This window comes from Pinus tabuliformis, chromosome 6 (genome assembly GCF_031772625.1).
Source record: "Pinus tabuliformis cultivar Carrire ecotype Pingquan chromosome 6, CPIR1, whole genome shotgun sequence".
Taxonomy (NCBI): Eukaryota; Viridiplantae; Streptophyta; class Pinopsida; order Pinales; family Pinaceae; genus Pinus; species Pinus tabuliformis.
Window position 1 is genome coordinate 2,026,060,294 of NC_142292.1, and position 13,523 is coordinate 2,026,073,816.

General features: G+C 34.7%; 1 protein-coding gene across 1 annotated transcript; it reads left to right on the forward strand.

Moving 5' to 3' along the window:
- Positions 1-9,878: 9,878 nt before the first annotated feature.
- On the forward strand, positions 9,879-11,055 carry LOC149267382 (serine carboxypeptidase-like). The gene is made up of 4 exons (XM_089398652.1): positions 9,879-9,917; positions 10,059-10,317; positions 10,482-10,615; positions 10,702-11,055. Exons 1-4 carry the CDS (start codon positions 9,894-9,896, stop codon positions 10,849-10,851), a joined length of 567 nt encoding a protein of 188 aa, XP_089254778.1. The 5' UTR covers positions 9,879-9,893; the 3' UTR covers positions 10,852-11,055.
- Positions 11,056-13,523: the final 2,468 nt, after the last annotated feature.

Consider the following 13,523-nt stretch of genomic DNA (forward strand, 5'->3'; position numbering starts at 1 on the left):
GGACATGGAAGCCTGGTTCAATATGCTGAAAACCATCTACGAGGTTGAGATGACACTGAGTACATTGACTTTTAATCATTTAATGATGGCCCATTTTACGCTCAATAGTATAAAGAGATCATAAGGATTTTCAGGTAAATGTTAGAGAAATTCCACGGCTTTGATCCACCTAATTAGTATGAGGAGGTCATGAAACGTTTCAGGGAAATGTTAGAAAAATGTCACGAGGCTGATCCCCCTACATATGCTACTACACACCAGCAGCACCCCCCAGAATCCCGTGTGTCCTCTCGAAAGGTTTCGATGGAGTTGGTTGTTTTTGGATGTATTTTGTTCATCTTACCTTATTGTTGAGTCAACAAGTTCTTTCTCGTGTTTCCAGCAGTACTCGATTTATTTCCATGGAAAAAACTTATAATTTGCTATAGCTGAATCGTGGATTACGAGACAAATTTGTGATAATCCAATTTACTATCAAATTTGTCATCAGCCCCTCTCTAGGCACTTGGGTTTTCTTTGAAGTACATTTCTATAAATTAACATATACATTAGCCAAATCTATTTAAATTTAGGTTGGATATTTAGAGTTACAATAATGCATACATCGACCATTTGTGTGAACTCAAGATAGATATTCATCCTTGAGTTTCCTATGTCTAGGTGCATTCTAGATCTTGATTTACATGAGATTGTGTTGGTTTCCTTATTTAATGTGCCATGAAAGAGATGATGTCTCATCTCATTTCCATGAATGTTGTAGAAGGAACCTAGGCTCTTTTGGTGCAAACATCATACTGGTTATATGTATCTGAGTTTACAAATTTTCTAACATGGATCTGAAATTTCACTTGGGAATTGGAAAAATGTAAATTTATTTCAACCTGAAGATAGTGTTAATCCCCAAATACAAGGAAGGAATTGGACTGTCTTTTTTATTCTTAGGACTATTGGATTTTGTCTCTTGAAATTGATTTCTGATCTCAAAACTTTTTATTAAATTGCTTGGAATATTATGGAGGATATTTATAAAAACATTTGAGTACAATCGGAGCTAAATTTATTAGTGACATTCATACTGGAAGATTACCAACACTAATTCTACTACAAGTTTACCTATCTCATTTTTCTAACATATGCGTTCACAATATTCTCCATACTTTTACCCATGTTATCATCTAGTTTTTTCTTAAAACATTTGGCCTCAAAGTACCTATTTCTCTATCTATCACTGGGTAGTGAATTTAGGTCATCTAGTCTAGATTTGGGGGACATATATTTCAATAGTATGGAAATATTGATTGAGTTAGGTGCTTTTCTTTTGACTGTATCTATTTTCAATGTTTAGAACTTAGTGACATCAACATTATCATTTTGGTACTAGTTGTTTTGTATGTAATAGTCTTGATATATACTCTTTTCCATTCCTAGTAGAGTAGTGCAAAGGTTTCAGCATGTTTAAACCAAATATATTTGTCAATTTTAAAAGGTATGGGGCCACATGAAAAACAGGGTTAAAATCTCATCTTTTTCAATGTTTTGCAAAAGTTGTCTTTCCTACGCCACCTAACCCCACTATCCCCAATATCTGAGATTTCCCCCTTTGCTGTTGCTGCAATAGGACTGTCTCTTCAAAATCTTGAAGCTTAAAATTCAAGCCTGTTGGATAGTCGGCCACGGGAAACTCTGGGTTTTTCACTATTTCCGACAGACATTTAACCACCTTATCCAGCAGCTCCATCTCCAGCTCCTTGCTAGTTATTCAGAAGAAAATAAATATAACAGTGAGAAACAAACGTCTATGTCTATTTATCAAACATAAAATACTATCACTGATAGTGAAGGTTGAGTTTTCACCCAGTATTGCACGCCTCCAGCTCGAAACCACTAATGTCTGCAACACGAAAAAGTGAATTTCTCCAATCTTCAATAGTCTTGGAGTCAAATCGTGGCTTCTCTTCATTAGTTTGAGTCACTTGATATCCACCATTCTAGGAGATGCACTGGGATGATCTTTTGCTTGGATATGTGATCATGTGTTTGGCACTAGACTCTAATTCGTTAGCATGAAATAGGTTCGAGAGGGGTGTTATGGAAATATGATTGATTCTCCTCTGAACATCTCAAATCTGCATAAATCTGTGCATAGGTATAATACCAAGCCATGATATTTGTAGCTTGGGTCTTTGAGAAGTATGAGGCATAAAATTGGAATTATTTGGTTTAATCCCACACCAACATTTACTCATGAATTGATGAAACCAGAGCTCATGGGCATTCACTGCATTGTCATTCATTTGAATTCACTTATTCCATGTGTGGTTAACTATATTGGAGGGTTAAACATAATTATGAGTTTTTATACCCTCTCTGCCACCAGTGCTCTACATTATTTTATGTCTTTTCATTTTCCAAGCATATTTCAGGGTTCTTTATTGCATATTGGTGCTCTTCTAAGGCAACACACCATATCACTTCATCTACCATAATGATTCTTTGGACTCCGATTAGTAGTTTCCATGCATGCTTAATATGCTTCATATGCATTGCTTTTCAAATGTTGATTTCACAGATTGTTTGTGGTAACGAATCACCCCTAAGGTTTTTATGTGGCAGAAAATCATCTCGAGGTATGGTCTGGGGTTTTGAGGCAAGCAAGGTTTGGTTTGGAGTTGATTTTGGCTGCAATGAGATAGTGAAGTAATGTTTATAGGCAGCAAGGAGATATTCTATAGAGATTACTTTGCATTATGCGACAACAATTTAAGACAGTGCATTACCCTTTGTAATATAATCCAGAGAACTCCTCAATGAAATTAGTATTACATGCATAGGAGTTTAAACCAACATATTTTAGAATAATTTTATGGTTTTACATGTTGTCATATATTTCAACATTTATTTATGTAATGATCCTAACGAGTGTCCACAAACTTTTCTTCGTAGATTTCTCTTACATTATTCTATACAAAATGGTAGACCAGGTATTTATGTTGCTTATGTTGCTTTTGGTATTTGTATTATTTATGTTGTTGATTTAGTTAGAGGTTGGATTTGCTTTTAGAAATTAACTTTAAAATGATACTTCAAAATTTTGTTTGTGACTAGTTAAATGCTTGTCAAAACACTCTGATAAGCTTGCCTCAAAGTGTTGGACAGATCTTCAATGCTCACTCAACACATATTTGGTGTTACCGATTCTATTTTCTTATCGGTTTTTTGATCAAGGTTTTCTTATTTTCATCTTATTATGTGTTTTTTTAAGAATGTACCCATGGGTGTTACTGATGCTACCATGGGGGGTTCAATGATATTCACTACTTTCATGGAAATGTTAACAAATGCACGAGGGCAAGACACCGCTATGATGATGCATGAGGTAAGCTTGAATATTGTCTTTTATATTTTCAATTATCTTATATTCCTTATTATATTATGCTAATTTATGTTTGTGGAATGCAGACAATTGCTAAAGTGATTCCAACCCCTATAACACCTTATAAAACATCTAAGGTAATGATAGTGGTAAAACTTGTTCAATATTTTTGTGCATTTAGTTAACTTATTTCACTATATATATTTATTAATATTTGTGTTTTTACTAAGCGTGCATTTTGTTGGCATGCAAGATTCATTTATGCCCCTCAATACAACCAATGTTGGCATGCAGGGATCGTTAATGCCCCCATATACATCTAATGTTATGCAAGATATAAGATTCAACCATTTATTTATGTGAGTTTGATTATGTTATTTGTTGAGAAATCTAGGGCATATATTTAATAAAGTTTTTGCACAACGACTCCATGATTTATGAGGTGTTACGAAGAGCTACATCATGCCTTCAAATGGATCACCCCATCTGTTTTTTTCTTCTTGTACATACAATACTATTTTAACAAGTAACCCAAGCAATATGTTATTCCAAAACATGATGTCAAGTTACTTTTTTAGGGTTTTTATGTAATCAAGAGGCCTTTTTAGGGTTTCTTAAATTCAAACATTAGATCATACTCTTTTCCCTTTATGTCATTCTAGAGTTTATCCCATGCCCTAGAAATCAAATCATAGGGAACAAATACCTTAAGATTAAGGTTTCTAGATACTAGGGTATTTCTTAAAATATAAACCCATAAATTCAACCCTACTACATCTTATGGTGGACCCTTTAAAAGAAAATTATTATACATACGTCATGGACAGCTATCTGTACTGATTAGTATTTTGGTTGCCATGATTATTTGCAACTTTACACAACATTTCATTGATCATTTGCCACCTTCATGACCTTCTTTTAATGAGTCTTCCTAGATATTGTCATTCTATAATGGGACTTGCTTCTTCATGTGTTCATGAAACCCATGCCTCAGTCATAACAAAAATAATCTTCTTTTTCCTTTTTTTACATAAATTACATATAATTGTGATTAGACATGTCATTATGAAGACCGAACCTAGTTACATATTTTAACATTATTCATCTGTTATTCCATCTTATTATTTATATTTGTGCCTTGCAGGATGTTTCTAGGGTGACTCTAACAAGTATACAATTTGTTGGTAAAGAGGGTGATGTTATGCCATCTACACCTAGACCAGAACCCCATTACATGTCCTTTACACAATCTGTTGGTATAGAGGGTCATGTTATGCCATCTACACCTAGACCAGAACCCCATAACATGCCCTTTACACAATCTGTTGGTATAGAGGGTCATGTTATGCCATCTACACCTAGACCAGAACCCCATAACATGCCCTTTACACAATCTGTTGGTATAGAGGGTCATGTTATTCCATCTACACCTAGACCAGAACCCCATAACATGCCCTTTACACAATCTGTTGGTATAGAGGGTCATGTTATGCCATATACACCTAGACCAGAACCCCATAACATTCCCTCTACATCAAATGTGGGTCTAGTCAACATTCTCCCACCAGGACCAGAACAAGTTTCTTTGAGGAGTCTTATAGACTCACAAACAAGAATGTTAAGGCTCCTACCAGATATTCCTGCAAATGTTCAAATCAGACAAGAAATAATTGAACAAATTCAGTTATGGGAAATGTCATTGTTGGAGAGTGTAGCTCCTGCAACAGATCAACAGGTAAAATTATTTTATTTTTTTTACAATTTTATTTGTTATGTTTAGGATCATTATTTTAGATATGAAAAATAGTTTCATATTTTGGTTGGGTTCTTAATAGTTCCACAATTTCATTGTAAATGCAGGAAGTAAGTGACACGGTTCCTAATGTATCTATAAGGGAACCTTCCTCAATCCCCAAGACTACAATAATATCATCGGTGACCACAAAAGGAATGCAAGAAGTTACAATCTTGCTCACTTCAGAAGGAAATGTCTTGAAGGATGAAAAAGGGATGAAATTTTATCACTTTATTTTTCGTTGTGCAGAAGAATTATTTGGAAATACCATCCAAATGGATTGGAGGAAACAAGCCAATGCCAAAAAGGAGGAACTATTTAAAGATGTAGTAATAGCATTTGGTAATCTTGGATTTGATAAGGAACTTATTTTACAGATTGCAAGTAAATACATGCACTCAAAGAGGTCCAATTTAAGGAAAAAGTTGACAAAAAATTTGATGTATCCATGTCCAGCTTGGATCAAAGACCAAGTGACGTGGGATGAACTTATGAAAGATGCCAAGTTTAAGAGGAAAGTCCTCAGAAATCCAAACTATACGCCGTCTACACAAGGAGGAGCTAAGAGACGCCTACGAGATACAAGAAAAGCAACCCAAGCTAGGGTGTCAAAAATTGGATCTCACAAATTAGGCTCTGGTGGATATAATAGTATTCATGGTGGTATGGTAAGTGATATTTCCATCTATTATATTTTCTATTTTAGGCAAAGTAACCATGGTCACATTGAGTTAATTGTATCTTATTAGTTATTTTACCTTATAGATATGATTATCTTTGTTAATGTAGGTTCACAAGTTTCAAAAGGAAGCTTCAGAGGAAGACCTAAAATATGTTGTATTACATGGTTCCCAAGGTATTCGCCAACACATGATAAATCGAGGGGAAAAAATAATTACTGGTTATGGATCTGAGGTTAGTTGTTTATAATATTATATGAATAATGCAATAAATCAATTGGAGGTTTTAATGTTATTATAACAAGTTAAAGTTTGTTGTGTATAGGAATCAGGTGAAACATCTGGGAGTGAGCATGGGGAGGAGATACAAGAACATGATGATTTTCTTGTTGCACAAAATCATCCAATAGTCATTCCTGAACCTTGGCAGATTGTTGAATTTCAGCGAATGGGAGACAGAAATAATGAGGAGGGTGTTCAATGTGATGAGCATTCCACACCCACAATTAATGTAGCACCTCCCAAAAAGAGGACAAAAAGGATTGATATGTGTTAAATTTTAATAACTTGAACATGCATCGCTCTAGCTTCTAAGGAGCACACTAGGTTGTGATGGTCCAAACATAAACTAATTATGTGTGCAAAAAAACAAATTTTGAAGATACTTTGTTTTTTTGATGAGTACTTACATATTAAGGGCATCACTAAGACTGTTTCAGGTCCTAACTTGTATTATTTGTTTGATTATGATCAATTTGATATGCTTATATTTGTGTTGTATGTAGATGACCTGGTCCTAAAAGTTAGTTAAAAAAATTCTAGTTAGTTAAAAAAATTCTATCCCATGGTGCAAGAAGAAACTGGCAAGTGAAGTTGACATGAAGGATATACACCTCATGTGTTATTTCTTGGTCTTGGAGGTTTGGCTGAGTCGAGGTTAGGTGGTCCTCGAATAGGGGTAAGTAAGCAATTGATATTTTGAAGAAGTTTCGGATAATGGACAATAAACCATAGGCTACTTTTATGATACATATTTTGAATTTATCAGTAGATTAAGATTCAAATTTGGTTGATTCGTCAGTGTACAAAACGTATATAGGTTCCCTAACATATTTGGTAGAATTTAGCAGTCAAATTGCTGTGTGCATGAGATCCCTTGTCTCACAAACAAGGGGGGCGCAGACACCAATTTATTGTCCAGCTTGGCTGCTAATATATGGTTGAGCTGAGGTTGTTGCAAATATGATCCATGGTCTGAGGTATGCGAGGTACTTAAAGGGCACACTGGAATAGTGCTTTGAGTTGCTGCATGCTTTAGTGGATTTTGACAGGGCCAGAGATGCAGGTGGCAGGAAGAGTGATTCATGGTTTTGTTTCAGCTTGGGTTCAAATATAATATCTTTGTTAGGATGGGATACCCATGTGTGCAAGTTGAAGAAGTCCCTTTCTGGTCTAAAGTAGCCTCTTGTGCTTGGTACTCATGGATTTATGAGTACTTACAGATTATGGGCATCACTAAGACTGTTGCAAGGTCCTAAATTTTATTATTTGTTTGATTATGGTAAATTTGATATGCTTATATTTGTGTTGTATGTAGATTACCTAGTCCTAACAGTTAATTTAAAAAACTCTATCCCATGGTGCAATAAGAAACTGGCAAGTAAAGTTTACATGTATTATTTCTTGGTCTTGGAGGTTTGGCTGAGGTGAGGTGAGCTGGTCCTTGAACATGGGTAAGTAAGCAATTGAGATTATGAAGAAGTTTCGGATAATGGACAATAAACCCTAGGCTACTTTTATGATACATATTTTGAAGTTTTCAGTAGATTCAGATTCAGATTTGGTTGATTCGTCAATGTACAAAAAGTAGATAGGTTCCCTAACATGTATGGTAGACTTTAGCAGTCAAATTGCTATGTGGATGAGATCCCAATACACTGTCCTAGTCATCCCAGTTGTATAATGCACAGTTGTACCGTTGTAACACTAACATAGGCACCAGAAGCTATGCTACTAGAAAGGATTAAAAGTAAAGTAGGATGCTAAGACCTTAATGTCTTTGCATGTCAAACACTATGTTGATACTTATTTCATTATTTACTTTTTAACCATCATATGCTGACCATTTTCGATGATGCTAAATTGAATGCTCTTTTTCCTGTTTCCTAGGGCATATTACCAGAGATCCTAGAAGAGTTACTGGCTGCCAGGAAAAGAGCCAAGGCAGACCTAAAGGTGGTGAAGTAAGTGCTTCCTATGTTCATGTTACATGCTTGTATTTTTTCCACTTAGCATCTCAGTTTTTAACTTCCTGTAATCTTGTTTAGGAGGCTAAAGATTGGTTGGTTGGTGGAGGTACAACTTTGTTCCTATGCTAGTTCCAACTTCCATTTGCTGTCAAACTTAGATCTAAAAGAGATTTATATGGTCTATCTCTTAGGCCTGACATCAAAATCTTAAAATTTTCAGGTGCATTTGGAATTGGAATTAATGCCAGAGACGTTGTATCTCACTGTGAACATCATTGACAGATACCTTTCTATTCAGAGTATTGCAAGGAAGAATTTGCCATTACTTGCTATCGCTGCAATGTTTATAGCTAGCAAATATGAAGAAGTCTGTCCTCCACAGGTAGGATGACTTGCTGACATCTGTAAGAAAGGATGTGTATATATCTAATTAAAAGAACACTTTGTTGGCTGTATAAAAGTACATACACCAGCAATATCTACTCCTACAGAAGATTACGCTTTATGCTGGAATCAGCACAAAAATTATATTATAATAGGTAACACAATATTGATAAGAGCTGGTTTATACTTGGCTACAGGTCAATGACTTCATCCGCATCTTCCCAAATGAATGCACGTCAGAACAGATAGTGGCCATGGTAATTAGCTCTAACTGATAATTCTTTGTCATTGATTGCAACATAGTCTCCAAACATTTAGATTGACTGATCAATTGATAATAACTCTTCGCAGGAGTTTAAAGCAATTGAACTTCAAGCTTATAGTTCCCACTCGGCCATATGTATTCCTCCTCAGGTTTCTAAAGGCAGCTGATTCCAACAAAGTGGTAAAGTTTTGAATGACACCACTTTTTATATTGTTGAAAGCAGCCTGTGTGGCATTGATCAAATCTACTTTCGAAAATGTCTCATAAAATCTAGCATTCATGTTTTAAATTACTTTTCTTTATTGTATTCCTAATAATACCTTGCTGTACTGACAAGTCGTACTATCTATTATTCAGATGGAAAATCGAGCATTCTTCTTGGTTGAACTATGTTTGCTTCAGTACATAATGAGCAAGTACAATCCATAAAATTTGTGTTAAGGGATTTGAACACTTATCCGCTATGGAAGGCTTGTTTGTTGATGTGGTTTTTGAAATATTCAATGTATTTTTTAAGTTGTTTGTGCAAGCGTTTTCCATAACAGTAGTGAAGGCTTATCTGGATCTCAAAATATTGTGCATAGGTGATGCTTTTCCCTCCTCTAGTTAGTTCATTCTTGTTTATCGTGTGTTTTTACAAACATTTTGTAGTATGGTCCACTTTTTATCATTTTTGATAATATATCTCATGTATTTGATACTTGTAGACCTTTAAGCCATAAAAAAACAGCCCAAAAATCTCAGAAATAGACACCTATAAATATAAACTAGTCATCAAATTTCAAGGAATATTTTTTCATGGGGCTAAAATCCTATTAAAATTTGGGACAAAATGCATATTTTCATATTTATGAGATGTATACTTTGTTTACTGAACTATATTTGTATGTGTTCATATTGAAATCTTGTTACTATGTTTTAAATTGCGAGAAGCTTGATGGCTAAATGTTGTTTGCTTTATGATCCTTAGTTACCATTTGTGAAGTGTTTTAAGTAACTGGTTACGGCTGATGTTATGCTGGATCCTTTATCGAAGGTTCTTAATGTAGGTTCTGATTATAGCCGGTGTGATAACTTTCCAGGTACCGAAGGGACTATCACATGCTTTGCATCATACTTGGTGTGCACCTCAATTTTCAATTCCATTATGGCATTAGCTGGGAATATCAATGTAAGACTTAAATTCTAAATACTGGACAGCCAGACATTATGTTTATTTTATCAGCATTTTGTATCTTAAAATGTAGTTTGTCATCGTTGTTTTATATATCTTACAATATTAGTTTTCATTATTTTGTTTTATATTTTGCAGTACTATGATGTTCGGAAGGAGTGCAATGGTGGCTTGTGCTATGATTTTTCAAATATGGAGAATTACTTAAACCAGGGTTCCGTTAGGGATGCCTTGGGGGTTGGCAGCCGAAACTTTGTCTCCTGTAGCCCCTTGGTTTATGAAGCTATGCTTACTGACTGGATGCGGAATATGGAAGTTGGCATTCCAACACTCTTGGAGGATGGTGTTAAGTTGCTAGTTTATGCAGGAGAATATGATCTCATTTGCAATTGGTTAGGTAATGATACTGTATACATATAACATATTGTTTTTGTTTTGGAGAATGACTTTATGATTTAGGTGTTAAGTCTGTTATTAACTTATTTGCAGTTGTGTTTTTCAGGCTTGTCAGTCTAATCTTCAAAATTGAAAAGTTAATTGTTCAAATTATGTGTCTTTCAGGCAATTCAAGATGGGTGAATTCCATGGATTGGTCTGGAAGTGAGAATTTCAAGAAGGCACCTACAAAATCCTTCCTTGTAGACGATAAGGAAGCAGGTTTAATAACCAGTTATGGACCACTCAGTTTTCTCAAGGTAAAAGGCACTCGATGATCATCTTTGATTTCGTTGTACAAGTAGATAATTTCTTCCTTACGGAATCTTCTATTTTGCTGCACTAGGTTCATGATGCAGGTCATATGGTCCCAATGGATCAGCCAAAAGCAGCCTTGGAGATGTTAAAACGCTGGACACAAGGAAGTATTACTGACGACAATTCTCAAATTTTAAAGACAGTGACGGAGATGCCAGAGAAGAATTTCGAGAGTTAGTTATCTGCTTAACTAGGATAATTGCTCTCTTCACCTATATTAATGTAAATATTTCTAGATTTGCAGTAGTGTGCATCCCCAAAGATGTGTATTTTCTGATTTGGCAAAATAATTGTGCATTGGGACCATCAGTCTTGCTAACTTGTGTCAAATCTTTTGATGGCCACTTTTTAATTGTATAGAAATAGTGCTTCTTATTGCTTACCAAGCCTTGTGGAATTATGATTATACATGGTGTTAAAGTTATATTCAAGAACATGAATAGTATGTCCTGTGTTCTTATTCCAGCATGTTCTGATGTCCTAATGGATGAAAGAAATTGTAAATTCAACAAAAATATTTGGTTAGAGTCTCGGGGAATTCAAAGCATGATGCTCTTAGCCTACATTCAATTTTATTGACAATGACATGAAAACATTTATGTTGTTTGCAATCATACAACGGATGCCAGTATTGTCTACTTATATTTGAATTGGAGGCTATGTGGTTTGGCTGTGTTTCACTTCTCGTTCGTTCTATTATTTTATTGTTGAATATGCCTGTTTCCTCTTTTTTCCTCTTATCCCTTTATAAGCCTCTTGGACATTAAGTGCTTGGCATGGAAAGATATGTCCATAAAGCGCATGGACTATCTACAATCCATCAATGCTTGTTGCTGCTGCTGTCTACACTGCTCGATGCACTTTGAGGAAGGATCCATGTTGGAACAAAACACTTACCCTTCATACAGGCTACTCTGAAGCAGACCTGAAGTAAGCCTTAAAATTTTTAAAGCATCATGCTTTTACTGATTTTACCCTTCTAAAGAAATCCTACTCCTAGACATTTTAGATTTCTTCATCAATTACACGCAGGCATTGTTGATCAGCTACGGCCAGAACATTGTGTCTTGATCAACTATATGTTGGAACTCAGCTACTAACACCCTGTCTGAATTGAATCTTTATCTAATACTAATGCGCATACTAAGCGTCTGGAGGCGTACGCACATTTTGTTAACTCTGTACATTGAGGTAATAACATTTATGTGCATTGTTCCAGGGAATGTGCGTATTTCATGGTTGATTTTCACCTAAATACAGGAGGAAATAAGCTGAGAGCTGTTCATAAGAAGTATTCAGATCGTTGTAGCAAGTCTATCTTTTAGCAACTCTCAGAATTTCAGAATGAGATTGCATCACATGACATCGGCTGACATAATACATTTTAAATGGTATTTTTTGGATTGCAGAACTGATGCTTATGGGATTCATCTCGTTTCTACTGACCATTGGAGAGAAGCCCATTTCTAAGATTTGTATACTGAAAGGAATGGCTTATAGTATGCTTCCATGTCAAAAGGAATAATCAATGGCTTCTGCTATCGATCATTGTTCTGAGGTGGACACCAAACTCTATGTTGTGTATTCGAATTTCCTAATGCTATTAGATGTTACTTAGATTGTGTTAGTCCATTTGATATGATTCAAGATATTTATGATAGTTTGATAATTATTCATTCCCTCTTGATTCAAGGGTAAGTATCCTCTAGTCTCCCTCACTGGCATGAACAAGCTCCACTACTTCATCTTTACGTTGGCAACTGTCCATGCGTTATATAGTGTCTTAAAAATCGCCCTAGCAAGAGCAAAAGTAAGTGCCATGGGAAATAACTGATCTTCTCCCATGTCATTCAGTTTAAATTTTTTCTCGGTTTGAATTTGCTTTCATATCTTCATGCGTTCGAAACATCTTTAACTCAATAGTTTGAATTATGGACATTTATTTTTTTTAAAATAATTTTTTATATTGTCTCTAGAGAGACAATAGTTTGAATTATGGACATTTATTTTTTTTTAAATAATTTTTTATATTGTCTCTAGAGAGACAATAGTTTGAATTATGGACATTTATTTTTTTTTAAATAATTTTTTATATTGTCTCTAGAGAGACAATAGTTTGAATTATGGACATTTATTATTTTTTAAATAATTTTTTATATTGTCTCTAGAGAGACAATAGTTTGAATTATGGAATTGTCTCTAAAAAGACAAAAATGTAATTGTCTCTAAAGAGACACAAATGAAATTGTCTCTAGAGAGACAAATCAAATTGTCTTTATAGAGACAATAATAATATGTGTTCTATATTTTCTTTATAGAGACAAATTTTTGAGACATTATATTTTGAGACACCCGCTTAGAGACAATATTTAAAACAATATTTGAGTTTCTTTTTGTCTTAAGTTAAGACAATTGACTCAAATATTGTCTTAAATATTGTCTTAAAACCCCCCTACATGTAGTAGTGATAGGAAGGACGCAACGAGAAAAATAAATTCATACCTTATTACGACATGCTTGATGAAGATCCCCCTTTGTGATTTTGTGTAGCTCCTCCATGCTTGAATCCAAACCTACACACATGGAAACGACAAAGGATCAAAGTAGAGAAAATTTTAAGGATGAAAATTTATCTTAAAGTTTAGAAACCTTGGAGAATCTTACTAGTCCATAATATGCATTCTATAAAAATTTGGTGATTTTTAAGCTAAAAATGTTTTATACTATAAAATTTGGGCTAATAATTTATCCAAAAAATAGAAATTAGCGAAACCTTTTTTTGGAAAAAGCATGAAAATTAGCCCACTTGTGAATTTTAGCCCCTAAAATTTTCCATGGATCAAAGGCATA